The following is a 23,540-nucleotide window of genomic DNA, read 5'->3' as shown; positions in this document are numbered from 1 at the left end:
CTATTGTAAGGATTAAATGAGATAATGCACAGAAAGAATTTAGCATAGTACCTGGCCTGTACTCTTAGTAAATTTTGACAACTGTTACTTTACTAATTAGAACTGGGTATAAAAATATGTATATGAAATGATATGAGGTGGAGGATTCCATTTAACCTAATCTAAGCATCCAGAGACATAGTGATGGGGAAGAAGAATATTCTTTCTTATGGTGCAAGGGCAGTATAGAGCATGAGGATAACATGTCTGGATTTTTACCACTTCTGTAGAGGAAGAAAGAATGGCGTGCATCTACAGCAACAGACACAGGTCCTTTGATGGCCACAGCTTCTTTTAAGGCATCTTCACTGCCGAAGGGAAGTTCAATATACCTTGAACATGTGGCAGCTCGATTTTTTGCATCATACTGGCACTTTTCATCCTGTGGGAAAAGGATAAATCAGATAAAGAAGTATACTTCAACTTCCTTTATAAATCGACAGTATCCTAAGTCTGGATTTCAAATATGCTTTCTTTCCTCATTTAGTCTTTTCAAGTGTCTAAGGATCCTTCTTCCTTTTAAAGAAAGAAACATAAAATCTTCCAGACCCTAATAGTTCTATGTTTCACCAATAAAAGAGGAAATACAGAACCGTTCTATTGCTTTAAATTGTATACATCTTCATATGTGCAAATTTGCCAGGGTAATGTCTCTCAGACTCTAAGGGGATTGTTAGGGGCATACTACATCAAGACTCGAGACTAGAGCTTTAAGATCTTTTTCTTAAAATTTTTTTTGGGGGGTACGCGGGCCTCTCACTGTTGTGGCCTCTCCCGTTGCGGAGCACAGGCTCTGGACGCGCGGGCTCTGTGGCCATGGCTCACGGGCCCAGCCGCTCCGCGGCATGTGGGATCTTCCCAGACCGGGGCACGAACCCGTGTCCCCTGCATCGGCAGGCGGATTCTCAACCACTAGACCATGGAAGTCCCTGAAAATCTATTTTTAATCATGAACTCTGCTTGCTTGTTTAAAAATCATTGTGCCACTGATAAATTAAGTAGGCTGCTGCATAAGAAAGAGAACTCTTGAGAATTTAGGAATTCTTGATGGAGGTTCAGTCTCTCTCTCTCTCTCTCTCTCTCATACACACACACACACACACACACACACACACACCAAGCAGCACTGCTTCTCAAGCAATTGGCTTGGTGATAAGTTTAGTACAGTGAGTTGGAGGGATAGCATGAGGTCAAGGGGTGGCACAAAAAGTTTGTTTGTGGCACACCATGGCTTTGTAGGGATAGGAAGCTTCTGAATCGATGCCGTTGTTATCAATGATATATTGGAAAGCCTCTGTCATGAAGCCACCATTGCAGCCTTTATTCCCATATTTTTCAGTTGAGCAATCCACCAGGTTCTGTGCACTCAGGGACACCAGCTTTCCTGTTTTCAGCTTCACTTGTGCTTCCAGGGCTCCCACAGCACTGAAAGCCCAACAAGCACCACAAGCGCCCTAAAACAGAGACAAAGTCACAAGGGCAATCACAGAGTCAGTAAGGATGACCTCCATAACACAAACTGGGCAACTCCCAACATGTCAGCACTTTCAGCAGATCCAGGAAGAGCTCCCCCCACTACAGTTTCCTCTTCCCTTAGGCCATGGCAATGAAGACCAAATACTTGATTGTTCTCTGGGCAAGGTCTAACCTTAATAAATATTTACGAATGGCTGAGCTCAGAGCATAATTGCCATATTCAAATATATTAAGAAACAGTACTTACTGAGCATGTACCAAATCCCAGCTATTTTCACCCCATAGTAAGGGAGATAAATGCTAATAGTAAAGTGATTTTTGAGAGGAACTGGGATGATTCCCTTGACCTAAAATACTCTTCCTTCTGCCAAATAATGCCTGAATCATAAGGTTAGCATTTTCCAGACATTTTTAGCTATAGAATTTTTTTGGTCATAAGATATTTTACAGGGAAGCATAAACAAACAGAAAAACACAAAGTTGCTTTAGTTTAAAAAGGTGCAGAGTGTTCTAAGCCACATCATAATTGTTCTCTCTCTCTCCACCTCATCCCACTCTGCTCTCTAGTGGAAGGAAGCAAATTCAATTTGCCTTTGGTCAAAGCAAAATCACCCCCTAAAATGCAAGCACCCAGAGAAAGGATCTCATTAAATTATTTATAGTTAACACTTAGATATGTAGTTTATTGGGTCTTCTTATACTTTTGTTTTAGGGAAGCTCCAGTAAGAAACCCAAAACTAGTTGAAAGAAAAATATCTAGGTGGAAAAGAATAAGAGATTAGCAGTATCATTCACTTCTTAATTTTTCTATTCTTTGGTCACAAGCTGGGGCAGCTGCTCAGGACACTGATTCTTTTCCCTTATCCTGACCTCTAAGGTGATACATGTGTTTTATCCTTAGATATCCCTAACTAATTTAGGATTTTGTAGCTTTCTTTCTTTTTTTTTTTTTTACAAGCAAATTAAAGGAAATACAAAAACATAGGAACAAATTTATAAAGTCCATATTTCTTATTCTAACAACATAAGCCTAGTCATGAATTAACTTGACCACTACAATTTACAGGCCACCCTTAGCTCTAGTTTTTCCTCTCCTTCAACCCTGAAATTCATAAGTGAGTTGGAGGAGTAAACTTCCTGATTGAAATTCTCTCACACACATGATACTATTTCTCAAGTAATCGGCTTGGTGGAGGGTCCAGTGCAGTTGATGGATAGCATGAACGCTAAAGGTCTGTCTTAAAGACCTACTTGCTTAATTCACAGTTTTTTGCTTAGTCTAATATTGATGGTTCTAACCTTTGATGTTCTCAGCACTGTGGGGAATACAAAAAGTATCATATGTGGTCCTGGCCCTTCAGGAGCTCACAATGTAGTTGGGAAGACAAGAATAGCAAACATACTTAGAAAGGAACCTAAGGGACTGTGAGATTCACTGCCAGATTATGTAGCTAGACTCAGTATTTAAGGAAGAGAGATCTCTATCTGGGGTACAGAGGCCTGGGATGACAATACTCACCTGGTATTTCACTTCAGTAACACACCCCTTCTCTCTCCAGTCCAGAGAATCAGGCAATTTCTGATTAGGGTTTGACTTGAAAGTGACATTTCTCTGCCATTGGCTGGGAACTCTCAGGGAACTCATCAAAGATATCACTTCTTCACTGGTCTACAAAGATATATACATAGCTCCTTTCACTTATACCCTTCTTTTCAATATCCTGATAACTGTAACTGTGAATATATTTAACAACTGAGAGAAACAAGTGGTAGCTGTGACTAACATAGGTAACTATCTGGTAGGTGAATTATCTGGGTCTCTTTAGTCTTACACTTTGCCATTGGCATCACAGTTAGGCATTGGGAAGGAGAAGAAGAAAATGATAAAAACTAGGTTACAGAGAGGCAGATTTTTGGTTCAAAGCAAGGCAGAATTTTATAAAAGCGTTGTCTAAAAAGTGGACTAAACTGGTTTTCCTTGTGAGAAAGAATTATAAAAGAGATTCCTGCATTTAATCTACTTAGGGTGTTCCTTTCCAAGGGGTACTATGATTCTTAATTTTGGCCACAGTGAAAAAGTTTTGTAGGGTAGAACAGAATCTAATAACTAATGGGAGATGATTTGTGATATTAAATACCCACACTCCCCCATTAAGAAAGCAAGTGGACCATATTAAATTATAAATTTAGACTTACATAACTATGTTAACTTATTCTAAAATATTTTGAGTAGCCTTTAGGCAATGCTTTCTAGAATTACTAAAAATAAAAGTAACAGGGGTCTGCGAGTTAAAAATACTCCTTTAAAGAAGGGATTTGTTAAGGAAAGTGATCACAGTAGGACCAAAGAAGCAATCTGTACAAATTCTTATGTCCTTGAATTCTGTTTTCTAATTTTATACACATACAGAAAACACTCCTTTGTTGTTTGCCTTCAAATTGCCTTTGGGGAGACAGAAATCCTGTTTATCCAGAGATGAAAATAGGATTATTTATAATTTACCTACCATGTCTCCCAGGTGGTTCATGCCTAGATCATATGAATGCATTCCCATTGAATGCTCTAGATTGTGAAGCATCACAGTTTTTAGATTCTTTTCCCAGATGAGACGCCGTGCTACTTCCTCATTCTAAAATATAAGGAAGAAGAACATAGTTATACTGAATCCTTCAAAAATGTGTTCAATAATGAAAATAAACATATTATGAACCATTCTATTAAGTGTGGATCTGTTTGGGAGCATACAAATAAATGAATATATCCAATATAACTGGTAAAATTGCACAGTAATCTTAACTCTTCCTCTTAATTGCTCTGATGGTGATTAATATCATTTCAGATATACACAATGAACTTCCTCAATTTGCTAAAAAGTTTTCTTTAGAAGTTGCAGTTTGTTGGAGTATATCCTTTGTAAGTGGTAAACTCACTTAATGATTATAGGTTTTTTAAAAACATTTTCTTGGGCTTCCCTGGTGGCACAGTGGTTGAGAGTCCGCCTGTCGATGCAGGGGACACGGGTTCGCGCCCCAGTCCGGGAAGATCCCACATGCTGCGGAGCGGCTGGGCCCGTGAGCCATGGCCGCTGAGCCTGCGCATCCGGAGCCTGTTGCTCCGCAACGGGAGAGGCCACAACAGTGAGAGGCCTGCATACCGCAAAAAAAATAAAAATAAAAAAATATATATATATTTTCTCTTTTACCCTCACTCTTGAAAAATAGTTTAGCTGATTATAAATTCCTAGCTCTTTTTTTTTTTTTTTTTTTTTTTTTTTTGCAGTACGCAGGCCTCTCACTGTTGCGGGCCTTGTGGAGCACAGGCTCCGGACGCGCAGGCTCAGCGGTCATGGCTCACGGGCCCAGCTGCTCCGTGGCATGTCGGATCTTCCCAGTCCAGGGCACGAACCCGTGTCCCCTGCATCGGCAGGCGGACTCTCAACCACTGTGCCACCAGGGATGCCCAGAAAGCACTTTTGACTGGAGGACTCAGGAACATGTTTTTTCATATCTGGAAAATTCTCAACCAGTATCTCTTCAAATATTGCTTCTCCACCATTCCATCAGATGGAGCCACAAACTCTCTTTCATCTCTTTACCTGCATTTTCATAGTTTTTCGTTTTTATTTTTGTGTGCTGCCTTCTTGATGAATGCCTCAGTACTATCTTTCAGATTGCTGATTCTATCCAGCTCTTTCCAGTCTGGAGTTTATCCCTTTAATTGAGTTCTTATTTCAATGACTATATTTTTTTCATTTCTGAGATTTCTAATTGGATTTCTAATACATTTCACAATTTCTTGTTCATTCATGCAGATGTTATTCCATTATACATAGTTTTAAAAATAATTTTGGTCCTATTATCCTAATTTTATCCAGAGTGAATTCATATTCAGACTGTTGATTTTTTGCCCTCCAGGAGCTTCATTTACATAGAATGCAATGTACATGGTGCCTCCTAGAATCGCCGACCCTCACCTCCACCCCCAAGGCCGGAGTTTACGACAAGCCGTAGCCCAATGAGCAGTCAGCAATAACTCTTTTCTGCCTCATTTCATTGAGTATTAGAACCCAGGCCTAGGCCCTGGCTCTAGGTAGTAAGTCTGGATGCAGTCACTCTGTCTTGGAGCAAGATTTTACTGTTACCCCAGTAATGGACATGTACAGATATACTTCCAAACCACTAGAGGGAAAAAATGAAATAAAGAAAAAATAAATCTAATGAAGTATAGGAAAGAAAAAAAAGAAGAGAACTTTGAGATACATTTTAATGGTAGGATACTAATCAAAAGTCATTTTCATTCCTCCTGATGGACTAGAATCATTAAAAAGTGAGATAATATTCATTTAACCAAATAGTAGTGCTAACTGCACATCTAACTCTAGTCAACGCTGAAATTAGAGGTCTGGTCCTAAAGGGGAGTGGGTGAGGGTGAAATTCATCAGTACTAAGAAAACAACTCAGACCATTTTTATACAAAAACCATACATCAAATAAGTAAATATATAATCCTTGCTTACAAACTCAGAAATATTATACAGTTATAGGACTTAGTTATTTGAAGCACCAGGGTTAAAATCTTAAAATCAATCAAGAAGTATGTTTTGAAATAAAAATAAAAGTAAAAACTGGGAAGTGAGAGTCAAGAAGTAATATCTGCCAGTGCTTCTCTATGCCGGGGACTGAAAGAGGCCTTTTTTGCTCCTCAGACATGCACTCCTTCCCTCTTGGCCTGGGACTCTCACTCCAGTTTTCTACTTTGCTTACTCCCTGGCTTCTATCCATTCTCTGCTCAAATGTCACCTTATATGTGAAGCCTTCCCTGACCATTCTATCATATGTATAAAATAATCACTCCCAACCCCTCACAGCCATCACACAGGACCCTTCCAACTCCCCCATGCCTTGCTTTATTTTTCTCTACTTCTTTCCTGTCTCTCCTTTTAGGATATAAGCTCCATAAAAACAGGAACTTTGGGACTTCCCTGGTGGCGCAGTGGTTAAGAATCCGCCTGCCAATGCAGGGGTCACGGGTTCGAGCACTGGTCCAGAGAGATCCCACATGCTGCGGAGCAACTAAGCCCGTGCGCCACAACTACTGAGCCTGAGCTCTAGAGCCTGTGAGGCACAACTACTGACCCCACATGCCACAACTACTGAAGCCTGCGCACCTAGAAGCCGTGCTCTGCAACAAGAGAAGCCACCGCAATGAGAAGCCCACGCAACGCAACAAAGAGTAGCCCCCACTCACCACAACTAGAGAAAGCCCGTGCACAGCAACAAAGCCCCAACGCAGCCAAAAAGAAATAAATTTACTTTTTTAAAAAAACAATAGGAACTTTATTTTGTTTCCTGTTGTATCTCTAGTACCAAGAACAGAATCTGGCAAGAGAGGAGTGTGTAACATTTATTGAAAACACTGCTTGTCACAATATGTAGGGTACTTGAGTAAAAGCAAATTGCTCAAGTGGCAGCCCATCTACCTGTTCCTTGTATTGTTTCCCATAGGTTTTCTTCCAGAGATCCCAGTGATGATCCAGAGTGGAATCTCTGTGCTGTTGTGCCATCACAGAGGAGCACAGCAGGAGCACCCACACCAGCCATTTCATTCTGTTAAAGGAAAGGTAACATAGGAAGAGTAGCTGTTAGCTGCATCTATTGTGACCATATTTTTTTCACAACAAAAAGTAGGAATGCAGAGTCTGTCAAGGGGACAGAATATTACAAAGCAGAATTATGCAGGAAACTTTCTGGATTATACAGTGACAGGGAGTAATGCAGATTTTTGTCTGAAATACCACTTCCAATTCTTAGTAGCACTTTAAAAGTGATTTTCAAAAAGTTTCCTGATACCTGGTAAGCCAAATTTACATCTAAGTTTGGGGGGATGTGGAGATGAGGAAGCAGGGACTTGACAGGATTTGACAACAAATCTAACCAAGGGAAATCCTCTTTCCTCCTTTCCAGAAAAAAAAAAAAATCCTTAAGAAGAAGGCATACCTTTGAAAAATCAGTTTATCTTCATAATTTTTGAATACACAAGCTCCTCTTAACTGGTCTATCCACAACCTTCAGAGATAGTTAAAAGACAACTCCTGTGTATTGCTTTCCCATACTTGGATCATTTTTACCTGTTAACCTTTCTTTTCCCCTAAAAATCAAAATATCTATTTCAAAAGAAGAGGTTAACTGCTTTTGAAAACACCACTTGTATATTTAATACAAAGAGACTTCAACAGAAATTCAGTGACTAACTCCCTCAAACTGGATTCTACTTTCTTTTCCACTTTTTAAAATTCAAAACAGCTGGATTTTTAACCATGTAACTCTTCAAATTATATTCCAAAGAAAGCTATGTGTCCGCCTCAGGCTTTAGATGTTTAAGCAGACATTAACTTTTCAAAAATAGACTCTTTTTAGTCAAAAAAAGAAGAGGCAAATTGAGCAACAATGATTTTTGTAGTTTACTTCCTGTAACAAACGATGTAAAACCTGGCAGGCAGAGTAAGCGAAAAACACAAATGAAGGATTTAAGGACCAAGTAGGAGAAAAAGAACAGACAGTACGTACATGATAGAACCAGCAGGTGCTCCCATACTAAGAATGCTTGATGGTGGGCTCTCTCCAAAGATTTCAAAGGCAGCAAGAGACTTCAGTTAAAATGACTTTAAAAAGAAATTGGAACTTGTCACATGAGGTATCCACAATGAGGAAGTGAACTTTCATTTCAGTTTCATTTAAAATCTAACTAGATTTGCTACATCTGGCTCTCTTACTGCAGTTTTGGAGATAAAGCAGGTGCAGTAAACCATCAAAAAGAGCCCCCAGTAGAGGAGATCAGTAGAAAAAGCTCAGCAAAATAACACCAGTACATGTTTACCCTTTAATTTTTCATCATTTTGATTATTCACTTTACCTAGAAACAACAATTTTCAGATGGAAAACTTTAGCTATGAAGAGATTAGGATTAAGTTCCTGAAATCCCAGCTTCCTCCATGATTTCCTAGGAAAATCCACCTTATTCTTTTTAACACAACTCATCCATGATCTACTGTTGTCTAATTCTCACCCAGGTGAGAATTCCCATTTATACATGGGTCAGTTTCTGAGCCCACCGATCTGTTTTTTTAATCTATTGTCCCTTCAATACAGTTTTAATTAAAATAGCTTTGAATATGTCTCGATGTCTAATAGGGTAAGTTACCCCTGCCACTCCTATGTTTGTTCTTCTTTTTCAAAGTTGTCTTAACATTTTGTGCCTGTTAACTTTTCCATATGAGTTTTAAAAATCAGTTTATCAAGCTTCCTGAAAAATTCTGAGTTTTTATTTAAATTGATATATTTATATTAAATTACTATATGTATTATAAATAAAGTTTAATACACATACATATAGATAAATTTGTGGAGACTCAGTATCATTACAATGTTGAATATTCTTACCTGTAGCAGACATTTTCATGTTTGTAGCCATCTAGCTTTTTAAATTTTTATTTATTCATTTATTTTTTAAAAAGATTTTTATTTATTTATTTATTTATTTTGGCTGCACTGGGTCTTAGTTGCGGCGCGCGGGATCTTCATTGCGGCATGTGGACTCTTAGTTGAGGCATGCAGACTCTTAGTTGCAACATGCGAACTAAGTTGTGGCATGCATGTGGGATCTAGTTCCCTGACCAAGGATTAAACCCAGGTCCCCTGCATTGGGAGCATGGAGTCTTACCCACTGGACCACCAGGGAAGTCCCCCATCTAGTTTTTTTTTTAAAAAGATTTTTATTATGGAAAACAATTTTTTTAACATCTTTATTGGAGTATAATTACTTTACAATGTTGTGTTAGCTTCTGCTGTATAACAAAGTGAATCAGCTATATGTATACATATATCCCCATATCCCCTCCTTCTTGCGTCTCCCTCCCACCCCTCTAGGTGGTCACAAAGCACCGAGCTGATCTCCCGGTGCTCTGCGGCTGCTTCCAAGTAGCTATCTATTTTACATTTGGTAGTGTATATATGTCCATGCCACGCTCTCACTTCATCCCAGCTTACCCTTCCCCCTCCCCGTGTCCTCAAGTCCATTCTCTACATCTACGTCTTTATTCCTGTCCTGCCCCTAGGTTTAGCAGAACCATTTTTTTTTTAGATTCCATATATATGTGTTAGCATACGGTATTTGTTTTTCTCTTTCTGACTTACTTCACTCTGTATGACAGACTCTAGGTCCATCAACCTCACTACAAATAACTCAATTTCATTTCTTCTTATGGCTGAGTAAAATTCCATTGTATATATGTGCCACATCTTCTATATCCATTCATCTGTCGATGGACATTTAGGTTGGCACCATGTCCTGGCTATTGTAAATAGTGCTGCAATGAACACTGGGGTACATGTCTCTTTTTGAATTATGGTTTTCTCAGGGTGTATGCCCAGTAGTGGGATTGCTGGGTCATATGGTAGTTCTATTTTTAGTTCTTTAAGGAATCTCCATACTGTTCTCCATAGTGGCTGTATCAATTTACATTCCCACCAACAGCGCAAGAAGGTTCCCTTTTCTCCATACCCTCTCCAGCATTTATTGTTTGTAGATTTTTTGATCATGGCCATTCTGACTGGTGTGAGGTGATACCTCATTGTGGTTTTGATTTGCATTTCTCTAATGATTAGTGATGTTGAGCATCTTTTCATGTGTTTGTTGGCAATCCGTATATTTCTTTGGAGAAAAGTCTACCTAGGTCTTGCACCAGTTTTTTGATTGAGTTGTTTGTTTTTTTTGATATTGAGCTCCATGAGCTGCTTGTATATTTTGGAGATTAATCCTTTGTCAGTTGCTTCATTTGCAAATATTTTCTCCCATTCTGAGGGTTGCTTTTTCATCTTGTTTATGGTTTCCTTTGCTGTGCAAAAGCTTTGAAGTTTCATTAGGTCCCATTTGTTTGTTTTTATTTCCATTTCTCTAGGAGGTGGGTCAAAAAGGATCTTGCTGTGATTTATGTCATAGAGTGTTCTACCTATGTTTTCCTCTAATAGTTTTATAGTGTCTGGCCTTACATTTAGGTCTTTAATCCATTTTGAGTTTATTTTTGTGTATGGTGTTAGGAAGTGTTCTAATTTCTACATGTAGCTGTCCAGTTTTCCCAGCACCACTTATTGAAGAGGTTGTCTTTTCTCCATTGTATATTCTTGCCTCCTTTCAAAGATAAGGTGACCTAATGTGCGTGGGTTTATCTCTGGGTTTTCTATCCTGTTCCATTGATCTATATTTCTGTTTTTGTGCCAGTACCATATTGTCTTGATTACTGTGGCTTTGTAGTATAGTCTGAAGTCAGGGAGTCTGATTCCTCCAGCTCCGTTTTTCTTTCTCAAGATTGCTTTGGCTATTCGGGGTCTTTTGTGTTTCCATACAAATTGTAAAAATTTTTGTTCTAGTTCTGTGAAAAGTGCCATTGGTAGTTTGACAGGGATTGCATTGAATCTTTAGATTGCTTTGGTAGTATAGTCATTTTCACAATGTTGATTCTTCCAATCCAGGAACATGGTATATCTCTCCACCTGTTGGTATCATCTTTAATTTCTTTCATCAGTGTCTTATAGTTTTCTGCATACAGGTCTTTTGTCTTCTTAGGTAGGTTTATTCCTAGGTATTTTATTCTTTTTGTTGTGATGGTAAATGGGAGCAGTAATAGCAAAATGAACACCCGTGAGACCATTATCCTGTTTCAAAAATTATCAATACGGGGCCAGTCTTGCTTTATTTACCCTCCCACTACCCAGATTATTTTGAACCAAATACTAGATATCAGATTCTTTCAGATGTAAATATTCCAGTGTGTATCTCTAAAACATAAAGACTCTGAAATAAATGAAACCCCAATACCATGATTACATCTAAAATAAATTAACAATAATTTCTTAATGTCCTCAAACATGCCAGTATTTACATTTCCCTATCTTATACATTTTAAAAAATGGTTTGTTTGAATTGCAATCCAAATAAGGTCCATACATTGCAAAACCATTGAGTTTTTCTTGTATCATTATGAATTCATGGATTTAACCAAATTTTATGTGCTTCAATTCAATGCAGTTTTATCCTTATTGATATTCATATTGTCCCATCTTTGGTCAGTGAAAACATTCAAATTGGCTTCTGAATCCTGAGTCTCTGTGTTTGGCATGAGATTAGTGCTCTTTAATAGATTCTTTTCTTTCTAACATGACAACCCATTGCAGGCTTATGTTGAACAGTTCCGGCCTAGAGAGCTCCCTTTGCCTTTCCATCATGTGAGGACACAGCGAAAAGACAGCCATCTGTGAACCGGGAAGAGGGCCTCACCAGACACTGAATCTGCCAGTGTCTTGATCTTAGACTTCCCAGCCTCCACAACTGTGAGAAATAAATTTCTGTCATTTATAAGCCACCCAGTTTACGGTATTTTGTTATAGAAGTCCAAACAGACCAAGACAACTATCCTCACATAAATCTTACACTCAAAGCAGGTAGTTTTCTTCATGTTTCCAGGACATTTATGCTTATTATCCTCTGCACTCTTTACTCACTTTATTATTATAACAGTCCTAGCTAACATTTGTTGGATGCGCCAATTATATGCCAGTGAGCATGCTATACTCTTCATATATTATTATTTAATCTTTACAACACTGTGAGGTAGGACAAATATTATCCTCATTTTACAGAGGGGAAATTAAAGTTCTGAGAGGCTGTATAGTTTGTTCAAGAGGACAGAACTTGTTGCTGACCTGGGATTGAACCCAGTTTTAAAGTAGTACTTTCCCAACAGAATCATTTTGCTTCCCACTGTCTGGAATTTCCTTCCCTCATCTCTGCCTCTTGAGATCCTGCTCCTCCTTCATGGCCCATCTCAAAAGATACCTCTTTCAAAAAAACCTTTCTTTATCCCCAACTTAATGTCTCTTTTTGAGCCTCTACAGTACTTTGAGGCTCTCTTATGGCAAACTCAAAGATTCTGAGACCAGAAAAATCATCCTCTTAATTCTCTACTTAATTTATGTCTTTGTCATACAAGTCTACCTGTTGGCCCCTTCAGTACAGGAGTTATGTATATCTTACTCTTCTTTGTATCCTTCACAGTATAGAATGCAATGATAGTAGGCACTCAATAAATATTTACTGACAAGATTTAAATTATTTCAACAATCTTCAATCCAATCTACCTTGCAATCTCATTCTGTACATCACTGCCAAATTGTTCTCTTAAAACACATTTTTAGGGACTTCGCTGGTGGCGCAGTGGTTAAGAATCCGCCTGCTAATTCAGAGGACACAGGTTCAAGCCCTGGTCCGGGAAGATCCCACATGCTTCAGAGCAACTAAGCCTGTACGCCACAACTACTGAGCCTGCGCTCTAGAGCCTGCAAGCCACAACTACTGAGCCCATGTGCCACAACTACTGAAGCCCACGCGCCTAGAGCCCATGCTCTGCAACAAAGAGAAGCCACTCAATGAGAAGCCCGCACACCGCAACAAAGAGTAGACCCCACCTGCAGCAACTAGTGCACAGCAACGAAGACCCAATGCAGCCAAAAATAAATAAATAAATAAATAAAATAAAAAACACCACATTTAATCAAGCTATTTTCTACAAACGCTCTCTGTTGCCTGCTGCATTTCCCCATAATCTGGCCCATCCTTAGGCACTTAATTCAATTTAGAGTAGATTTTTTTAAACTTTCACCCTCTGTTGTAGTCAAGCTGGTCTCATGGGCCCCCACATTGCACGGTCATTCGTGTCTTTCTGAAATGACTCTCTCTATTCCTTGGCCTCTCTACTTTGCAAGTTCTACTTCAAGTATCGCCTTTCCCAGTCTTCTCTGACTACCTCACCATCTTCCATTTCTATATACTTTTTTAAAATATAATTTTTATTTTATATTAGAGTATATTTGATTTACAGTGTTGTGTTAGTTTCAGGTGTACAGCAAAGTGATTCAGTTATACATACACATATATTCTATATACTTTTTTTTTTTTGAGGTATGCGGGCCTCTCACTGTTGTGGCCTCTCCTGTTGCGGAGCACAGGCTCCGGACGCACAGGCTCAGCGGCCATGGCTCACGGGCCCAGCCGCTCCGCGGTATGTGGGATCTTCCCGGACCAGGGCACGAACCCGCGTCCCCTGCATCGGCAGGCAGACTCTCAACCACTGCACCACCAGGGAAGCCCATATATTCTATATACTTTTAAGAAACAAATTGTACCATGCAGTTTTGAACTTATTCTCTGTTTGCATCACATAAGATGGTTTCATCTCACCAGCTGACTTGAGAATACAGGATCCTGTCTTACTTATCTTTGTATTCTGTTTAATACATGTTTAGGCAAAAACAAATAAATATTTATTGGATTAATTTTCTAATTATAATCTTCTACATGTTTTATCTTCACTTCTGATTCATCACCCATTCGGCCATGGCTTCTAAGGCTTTTAGCCTTAGGTTTCTCTGCTTCTTTTGCTCTCCTCTTCGTATATAAAAATCTGTAAACAATCATACTACAGTATTTAAAAACATTAGGGGAACACATCATTATATAGTCTATCCTCAGGTACACTTAGTGCATTTCATAAAATTAAAACTCATTCTGCAACATTCTAAACCTGTAAATTGGATTTTTGCACATTAGTTTCCTTTGAAATGGGGCAAACTTGCTGTTGCAAATTTAACTAGAGTTTTTTTTTTTAAAGAGAGGAAATCTGCAGTAGTACAGTACTTAATCTTCTCTAGAATGCTGCCTCCCTTCCATCACAGATGAGGAAACATTTCCTGAATGATATCAAAAAGGAAAATGAAAGCCAAATAAGGAAGCCTAGTGCCTTCTCCAGGTTTTTTTTTTTAATTAATTAATTTAATTATTTATTTTTATTTTTGGCTGCATTGGGTCTTCATTGCTGTGCTAGGGCTTTCTTTGGTTACGGCGAGCAGGGGCTACTCTTCCTTGCGGTGTGCGGGCTTCTCATTACGGTGGCTTCCCTTGTTGGGACATGGGCTCTAGGTGTGTGGGCTTCAGTAGTTGTGGCATGTGGGCTCAGTAGTTGTGGCTAACGGGCTTAGTTACTCCGCAGCATGTAGGATCTTCCTGGGCCAGGGCTTGAACCTGTGTCCCTTGCACTGGCAGGCAGATTCTTAACCACTGCACCACCAGGGAAATCCCCCTTCTCCAGGGTTTAAAGTCACCATCTCTCAGGCTTATGGACCCTGAAAGTTAGCTGCTTCAAGTTTCTTTGAGGAACTATCTTACTTGGTCTTAAAGAAAAGGACTCTGAATTTTAGGATGAGGCTGATGTTAGTTTTACTCTCTGTTAATTTACCCAAGTGACTAACTTTATGCTAGGAATTTAATAACGTACATTATTTTTATAGTTAAGATAGCTCGCTTGTTACTGACCCTTTTGCCCAAGAAGTACACAAATGTGAGATGAAGAACACCCTTAATAGAGTATAGGAGACTAGAAAATTAATTAATTATCTAGTTTATATTTTCTGAAGAAAGAAAATAGGATTCTTGAATCATTGGGAAAGATAGGAATGTTTTAATTGAAAACATACGGTATTTCTAATACTTTCTGTATAGATTATCTGCTTGGTGCATTATTCTGGAGATATTTGATCCCAATAGACATCCCCCATTATCCTGGGTGCCTCTCTCTGTCACGTGGCAATGTGTGCTCAAAGAAGGAAGGTTAATTTTATTAAGAGATCAAAACAAGACATAACTCAGGAGTACTGGGGTGCCACAGATAAGACCCTTCCCCCAACAAATGTATAACAATTGTGACACACTTGTGTCACAAGGTAACACAAGGTAAGTCACAAGAAATTTGTTAGTAATGATAAAGTGTCAAAATTTGCAAGTGACACATTTAAAAATTAGAGTAGATTAAGGTTATCTCTGTAATAACATCACTTTGATATAAGTACACTTCAATATGCTTTCTGGGAGAGGATAGGGGGGTTTATAGATAGCTACCAGAGACTGACATTATTTTGTGAGTGTATCCATGGAAATGTGTCACAAATGTGAATATCAGTCTTCTCTATAGAGGTGGAGAACACTTGAGCTAAAGCATGTCTTTAAGTGTATATTATTTGCCACCTAGCCTCCATTTCCTCTTCTTGTGGCAATAGCATCCTGATTTTAAAATGGGGAACTCCCCCCCACACACACTCACGGGATTAAGAGAGAAGCAACATTCTCCTCTAGTTCCAGTGGTACGTGTAGGTCCCAAGGCTAGCCCATCAGAGCTTTGTATCCTTCTGGCTACAGTGACTAGGAAAAAAAATCTTTGGCTGTGGGAACTAGCAGAAGGAATTGAACCAAAGGCTACTGAGCTGTCACAGAAACTAGTGCCAAAGAATCCCTAAGCCTAACAGTCTATTGCCTTTCTAGGCTCCCAACTTGTACCACAGCTAAAGTTGAGTAGTCCATCTCCAGAAAAGGCATTTACTCCATGCCCACCTCTGGTATAGCCATGGAGAATAAGGACAAGCAAGACCATCTATCTAGCAGGAAAAAACAGGGGCCATGGTGGCAGTAAGGAAGATTCCCACAGAGAACAAATTTGGAGGTTCCCAATTGGCTGGCCAAAAAACTCACTCCACCCCCAGGGAGGGAGTCTTCCGTATTCCTGCCTAGTTGGTATAAGGTATGCTATGGATCAATGATAACTGTGAACTATTTTTTCATCCATTCTCCCCTTTCCAGAATTAGACTTTCACTGTAGTTATACTATTTCTTCTTCTCCATCATTTTTAAGATAGCTTAGATATAGATAACTTAAGTTTTAGGTTGCCAGGCCTCAAGGGGCCATATCCAAACTTGACGAGGAAGACTATATACATCAGCCAAAAATTCTGGTCTTGGAGCTGAACACAGTAACCAGATAAGGCCCTGGGTTGTCTCACTGGGGAGGGAACTTTGGTAAGCACTTTTTAATGTAGGTATGAACATTTTTTAACAACCATTCACCCCTTACTTCCTTTCCAACAGAATTCTAATCTTGTTTAGAGAAATGCTCTCCACAGGGCCATGGGCTAAAATGAAGTCAGAGAGGTAAGCTGGAACCAGATCATACTTGTAGGTCGCTTAAGAATTTTGTATTATATTCTAAATTCACTAAAATATAAGCTCCATGAGGTCATGGATTTTTGTCACTGTCCCAGAACAGTCTAGCATGTTAAATAAATGAAAGTATGATGGAAGGGCTTTGCACAGGGGAGTGATATGACCTGCTTGCTGTCCAGAGAATAGACTGTAGTGTGCCTACAGTAGAGGAAGTGTAGTGTGGAAGTAGGGAAGTTAGTAGTCCTACCACAGAATCTAGGGGAGAAGTGACGGGGACTTAAACTGGAGGGTGTGGGTTGTGGTGGATGTAAAGTCGTGGCCAGATTCATATTATATTTTGAAGACAGAGGGACGGAATTTTCTAATATGGATTGTAAGAGAAGCGGAAAAGACAGGAATAACAACAAAACAGTTGTTATTAAACATGCAGCAATGTTTAATTCAAAATCACATGGCTAGATAATAAAGCTTTAACTAGTTACTAGAACTTCTCTCTTTGGTTCTTTTTTTTATTGTAGTAAAAAATACATAACATAAAATTTACCATTTTAGCTATTTTTAAGTATACAATTAAGTGGCATTAAGTACATTCACAATATTGTATAATTATTGCCACAGTCTATTTCCAGAACTTTTTTTTAAAAAAAAATAGACTTTATTTTTTAGAATAGTTCTAGGTTCACAGCAAAATTGAGCTGAAAGTACAAAGAGTTCCAATATACTCCTCGACCCCACATACTCATAACCTCCCTCATTTAGAAATTGTTCATCATTCCAAACAGAAAATTTACACCCTTTAAGAAATAACTCCCTATTTTGCCCCCCCCCCGAAGCCCCTGGTAATACCTCTAGTCTATTCTACTTTCTGTCTCTATGAATTAGTCTATTTTAAATGCCTCATGTAAGTAGAATCATTTGTCCTTTTGTGTTTGGCTTATTTCACTTATGTTTGCACTGTTCTTACATGTTGTAGTATGTATCAACACTTCATTCCTTTTTAAGGCTGAATAATATTCCATTGTGTGTATATACCACATTTTGTTAATCCATTCATCTGGTGATGAACACTTTGTTTCTACCTTTTGGCTATTGTGAATTATGCTGCTAAGAACACTGGTGTACAAGTATCTGTCTAAGTCCATGTTTTCAATTCTTTTGGATGTATATCTAGGAGTGAAATTGCTAGATCAATATTGTAATTTTATAGGGAATTCCCTGGCGGTCCAATGGTTAGGACTCCATGCTCTCCTGCCAAAGACCGGGGTTCGATCCCTCGTTGGAGAATTGGATCCCACAAGCCCAGCAGCATGGCAAAAAAAAAAAAGGTAATTCTATGTTTAACTTTGGGGGGAAGCTTCAAAACCACAACAGTTGCACCACTTTATCTTCCCACCAGCAATGTACCAGAGTTCCAATTTTTCCACATCCTTCCCACACTTGCTATTGTTTGCTTTTCTTGTAATAGCCACCATAATGGGTGTGAAGTAATATCTCATCGTGGTTTTGATTTGCATTTCTCTAAAGGCTAGTGATGAGCATAGTTTCACGTGCTTATTGACTATTTGTCCATCTTTGGAGAAAAGTCTGTTCAAATCCTTTGCCCATTTTTGCATTGGGTTTTTTGAGTTGTAGCTCTTTATATATTCCGGATATTACTTTTAAAGTCAGATATATGATTTACAGACATTTTCTCTTATTTCGTGGGTTGTCTTTTGACTCTCTTGAGTCACTTTAAGTGTCTCACTTGAGACACTTTAATGCACAAAAGTTCTAAATTTTGATGAAGTCCAATTTATTTTGTTGCTGCTTGTACTTGTGGTGTCATGTCTAAGACAAGGTCAGGAAGACCCTATGTTTTTTCCTAAGAGTTTTATAGTTTTAGCTCTTATATTTAGTTTTTTTAAACCATTTGGAATTAATTTTTATATATGGTGTGAGGTACCACTCCAACTTCATTCTTTTACATGTTGTCATCCAGTTGTCCCAGCGCCATTTGTTGAAAAGACTATTCCTTTCCCTGTCAAATTGTCTTGGCACCCTTGCTGAAACTTAACTGAACATAAATAAAAGAGTTTATTTCTGTATTCTTAATTCTATTCCATTGATCTATAAATCTATCCTTATGCCAGTAATACATGGTCTTGGTTACTACTGTTGGTTTGTAGTAAGTTTAGAAACTGGGAAGTATATTCTTTTTCAAGAAATTTATTCTTTCAACTCTATTCTTTTTCAAGATTGTTTTGGCTATTCTGGATCCCTTTAATGTTCATATGAATTTTAGGGTCAGCATGTCAATTTCTACAAAGAAGCCAGCTAGGATTTTTTTTTTATCCAATAGTATGCATTTTATGACAATAACAGGAACAGATTGGGCACCCTAGGGCTCTCTTTATATCCTAAAGAAAATGAGCATTTACATTATTCATGGGCTGTACTGAATTAAAAAAAGATCAGTTGTACACTCACCCCTTAGACAGGATAAACTGTCCTGGGGTGTACAGCTTTAACACCTTCATTAAAGTTGTTTGCAAAAGGAACAAAGAACTAAACAAAACAAAACATTTTTCCTTGGGAGTGGAGAGTCATTTGCTATTATAACCAGCAAATACCATTTATTAAGTCAAAAATGGAAGGGGGCAGGGCCACAAACACTATTTGAGCAAGCTGACCAACACACATTACAGTTTTAAAAATGAAGGTTATATACTGTATATTATAAGTCCCAACAAAGAGTGTCAAAATGACATCTATTTCTTTGCTTACTTTGTGATCATACCTCTTGGAGGTGTTACGGGTTCTCGTGGCATCTGGCTTCTTCTTCTCTGCAGGCTTTAAAATCTGAAAAGAACACATTAGTGTTTCAACCACACTCATCATGGCACCCACATCGTCAAACTCTCCACAATAATTGGGTGCAGAAAGCAGAGTGACCAACCTCCTCTTTGCAAAATAAAATTCATATCCATCTTCAACCACCAAATGGGCTCTACATGTAAGATCTAAATCATGCTTATGGAGAAATTTTGCAACCACTTCTGCACCAAATGTGAAGAACACTCCTCTGTCATTTTCACCCCAGCCTAAGACACCTTTATTGGCATCAGACCACAAAAGATCACAAGGAAGACCTTGATCTGGTACATCAGTTGGTCGAATAATTCTCTGAATCTGCTCCATAGATTGAAGATCTGGTGATAAACCTCCATGACAGCAGAATATTTTCTCATGCACCAAGGCTGCTATCCATAAACAGTTAAAGCAGACTGTGAAAGTTTTCCATAGTTTAATGTTATATCTTCTTCTACATTCATCATAAAATCCATAAATTCTATTGATGCTGGCACATTCACGGTTTCCTCTAAGAAGAAAAAATTCTCGGAATATTTGATTTTGTAAGCCAGTAAGAGGCAGATAGTCTCCAATGAGACTTTCCCCTGTCCACATAGTCCCCAAGAAACAGGTAATTGCTTTCTGGAGGGAAACCACCATACTCAAAAAGGTGAAGCAACTCATAGTATTGCCCATGGATATCACCACATATTTTGAGTGGTGCTTCAAGTTCTAGTAGGATAGGCTGACTGAGAAAGACCTCTCCAGACTTTAAGCACAGTCCTCTGATTTCATTCTCCTGTAGCTACATATTCTTACCAGGCTTGGACCCTCTCACTTTCAGCGGCCGTTGGATGATGCTGTCGATGTTGAGTTTATCTGTATCCGCCATCGCCTTCCGGCCGCCGACCCTGCAGCAGCAGCGCAGCCGCCGTCTCGCGCCCGGGATTCACATCTCCCTTCCCACGCCACGAGCACAGAGATGGTGGTGGCGCAGGTGGCAGAAGCCATGGCTGGATCCGCCACCTGTGCAATCGCCCCACTCCCTGCTTCATCTTTATTTCCCCAGAGGAACCACGAGAGCGAAGCCAGCTAGGATTTTGATAGGGATTGTTTTGGACCTATAGATCAATCAATTTTGCAGAGTGTTGACATCTTAATATTATCTTGTAGTCCATGAACATGCAATGTCTTTCCATTTTTTTAGGTCTTCTGAATTTCTTTCCAACAGTGTTTTGTAGTTTTCAGAGTATAAGTTTTGCACTTCTTTTTTTCTTTCTTCTTTTTTTAATTGAGGTATAATTGACATACAACATTACATTAGTTTCAGGTGTACAACGTCATGATTCAACATCTGTATGGATTGCAAAATAATCACCACAATAAATCTAGTTCACATCCATCACCATACACAGTTACATAATTTTTTTTTCTAGTGATGAAAACTTTTAAGATCTACTTTCTTAGCAACTTCCAAATATGCAATACAGTATTATTAACTATAGTTGTTATCCTGTACATTATATCCCCATGAGGCAGGAGATAGATGGGCTCCAGGTTAGACATTTACAACTGGCCGCCTATTTATATTTCTTGGGGCGAGAAAAAGACGAGCTTCAGGTCGGACACTCACAACTAGCCTCCTGTTTGCATTTCCTGAGACAGGAGGTAGGTGGGCTCCAGGTTAGGCATTTACAATCAGCCTCCTGTTTGCCCTCCAAAATGGAAGTAACAACAGAAACAGGGTAAATAGCCAGGCTTTGTCTCTTGTGGACACCTTAAGATAACAGTCATGGCACTAACAAAGAGGGGCAAAACCTCGTTTGAGTAAAGGATCAAGAGTCTCAGCTTCCCCCCCTCTCGTTGGGGCAAGGGAGACACTATACATGCGCAGAAAGGCTCCTTCGGGGGTCAAAAGTCCGGGGACAATGCCAGGCCATAATGAGTCTTGCTTCTCCCAGATGCCTTTTCATCGAGATCCATCTAGGCTGAGAGGTATGTGTGCACCTAGGGGGAGGGTCCTGAAACAAATAAGCCAGGGGGGACAGGATTGGCCAGAAGGAAGACAAAGACCCCAAAGAACTGCCCTATATAAATGACTTAATAGCCTCTTTACTGCTTAACTTAACTCACAACTTTTACCTTGTGTGTTTTTCTTTAAGTCGACACAGGAAAGAAGACCTTAGGCTATAAGTGTCCAGAGGTGAAGAATTAGATTCTTGAAGTCCGTGGACAAACTTAGTTTGTAAGTATTATGAAGGCTGTCATTGACTCATAAAGGCTTTTCAATGGCATTAGAGCCTAAAGGTTCAGCAAAAAGGATATGTACTGTAAAAAAATAAAATTTCCCAGGAGTATTATAATACCTGTGCCACTAAAAGTTAATGGGCTGGACTTCCCTGGTGGTGCAGTACTTAAGAATCCGCCTGCCAGTGCAGGGGACACGGGTTCAATCTCTGGTCCGGGAAGATCCCACGTGATGCAGAGCAACTAAGCCCGTACACCACAACTACTGAGCCTGCGCTCTAGAGCCTAAAAGCCACAACTACTGAGCCCGCATGCCACAACTACTGAAGCCCGTGTGCCTAGAGCCCATGCTCTGCAACAAGAGAAGCCACTGCAATGAGAAGCCCGCGCACCACAACTAGAGAAAGCCCACGCGCAGCAAGGAAGACCAAAAGCAGCCAAAACTAAACAAATAAAATTAAATTTAAAAAAGTTACTGGGCTGTCACTTGTAAGTTTTCATTTACTCCTCACAACATCTATGAAGGATAATGAGAAATAGAGTATATTGTGGTAGCTAAGAGCACTAGGACTTTGGATTCAGAAAGAGCAAGCAATTGGCCAAATCCAGAGCATGAGAGAGTCTACTGGACAAATGACCTGGCTTCTCCATAAAATCAATTACAAGGGAAAAAAAAGTATGTGTGTCTGGGGGGAGTGTAGGGTGAGGAGGTGACTGTCAAAGAATACAGTAGACTTAACAACTAAATGCAGTGTGTAAAACTGTTTGGATACTAATTTGAGTAAATGAACAGTAAAAAGACACCTTAAACAATTGGAGAGGCTTTTAAATGGACTAAATATTAAATGATATTGAGAAATAATTATTAATTTTGTTGGATGTGCTAATGGCATGGTGGTTATATTAAAAAATTTCTGACTCAGAGATGTATAATGAGGGATTACACATAATCCCTCATTATATGAGTAAAGTAGTATCCAGGATTTGCTTTAAAATACTGAAAAAAAAATGAGGCGGGATAGATGAAACAAGACTGGAAAATGTTGATAATTGTTAACACTGGATGATGGGTACATGGCACCTCACTCTACTACTCTCTCTCACCTTTCATATATATGTTTAAAATATTCTATAACCAAGTTAAAAATAAAAATAAAAAATAAAATATATAAAAGGAGAGAGAGAAACAAAAAAGACTTGGTCTGCTTCCTGGCTCAGCCTCTTACTAGCTAGGTTACCTTGGGGAAGCTATTCGATATCTGTAAAATGGCAATAATAAGGATATGTAAAGCATTTAACACAGTATGGCCTGCATAGTTAAGCTCAATAAATGTTAGCTAATGTTGTTATTATGAAAGAAATATGTAATAACAGATTTGATTTACAGTAATTTTAAAACTTCTTTGTGTCAAAATATCAATCATTAATTACAGTATAATTTGTAACTGAGAACACTGGAAACAATATAGATGTTCATTTACTGGAGTTTAATTAAATAAATTATATACATTTTTATAAGGGAATTTCATGCATCTATAAAAATAATCATATTTCTAAGTCAAGACCTATCAATTCTATCACTTAGCATCATTTGGAGATATTACATAATGCAAACAGACAAGAAAGAAATTAGAGGTAAAAATGAGAAAGAAAATGGTAAAATTTACCTCTGTGGATGATATGCTTACATACTCAAAAAAAAAAAAATCAAAAGAATCAACTGAAAAATGTATAAACCAAAAGAGAATTCAAGGTAAGGTAGCTGAGTACAAAAACTAATATAATAGAAATCAATAGCTTTCAAATATACATCCAATTAAAAATTATATTGGAAAAGACCCCATTTAAA

At 38.7% G+C, this 23,540-nt stretch overlaps 1 protein-coding gene and 1 pseudogene across 2 annotated transcripts in view; both read right to left on the bottom strand.

Moving 5' to 3' along the window:
- Window positions 1-19,530, bottom strand: part of CTSS (cathepsin S) — a 39,988-nt gene extending 20,458 nt beyond the window's left edge. Inside the window, exons 1-7 of one of the 2 annotated variants that reach the window (XM_030846247.2) lie at window positions 19,392-19,530; window positions 8,083-8,177; window positions 6,996-7,122; window positions 4,023-4,145; window positions 3,035-3,184; window positions 1,266-1,493; window positions 259-421 (exon numbers count right to left, since the gene is read on the bottom strand). In XM_030846247.2, the coding sequence (XP_030702107.1) occupies window positions 259-421; window positions 1,266-1,493; window positions 3,035-3,184; window positions 4,023-4,145; window positions 6,996-7,122; window positions 8,083-8,108 (817 nt within the window). In that variant the 5' untranslated portion in view covers window positions 8,109-8,177; window positions 19,392-19,530. Of the gene's footprint in view, window positions 1-258; window positions 422-1,265; window positions 1,494-3,034; window positions 3,185-4,022; window positions 4,146-6,995; window positions 7,123-8,082; window positions 8,178-19,378 lie in introns of both variants that reach the window. The other variant, XM_060299860.1, reaches the window with a different exon arrangement.
- Window positions 8,118-20,336, bottom strand: LOC115846944 (serine/threonine-protein phosphatase PP1-gamma catalytic subunit-like; annotated as a pseudogene).
- Window positions 20,337-23,540: the final 3,204 nt, after the last annotated feature.

The sequence above is a fragment of the Globicephala melas genome, chromosome 1, assembly GCF_963455315.2.
Source record: "Globicephala melas chromosome 1, mGloMel1.2, whole genome shotgun sequence".
In the NCBI taxonomy this organism is placed as follows: domain Eukaryota; kingdom Metazoa; phylum Chordata; class Mammalia; order Artiodactyla; family Delphinidae; genus Globicephala; species Globicephala melas.
Note: the sequence above shows the minus strand (reverse complement) of the source record. Positions and strands in the feature narration are given on the sequence as shown.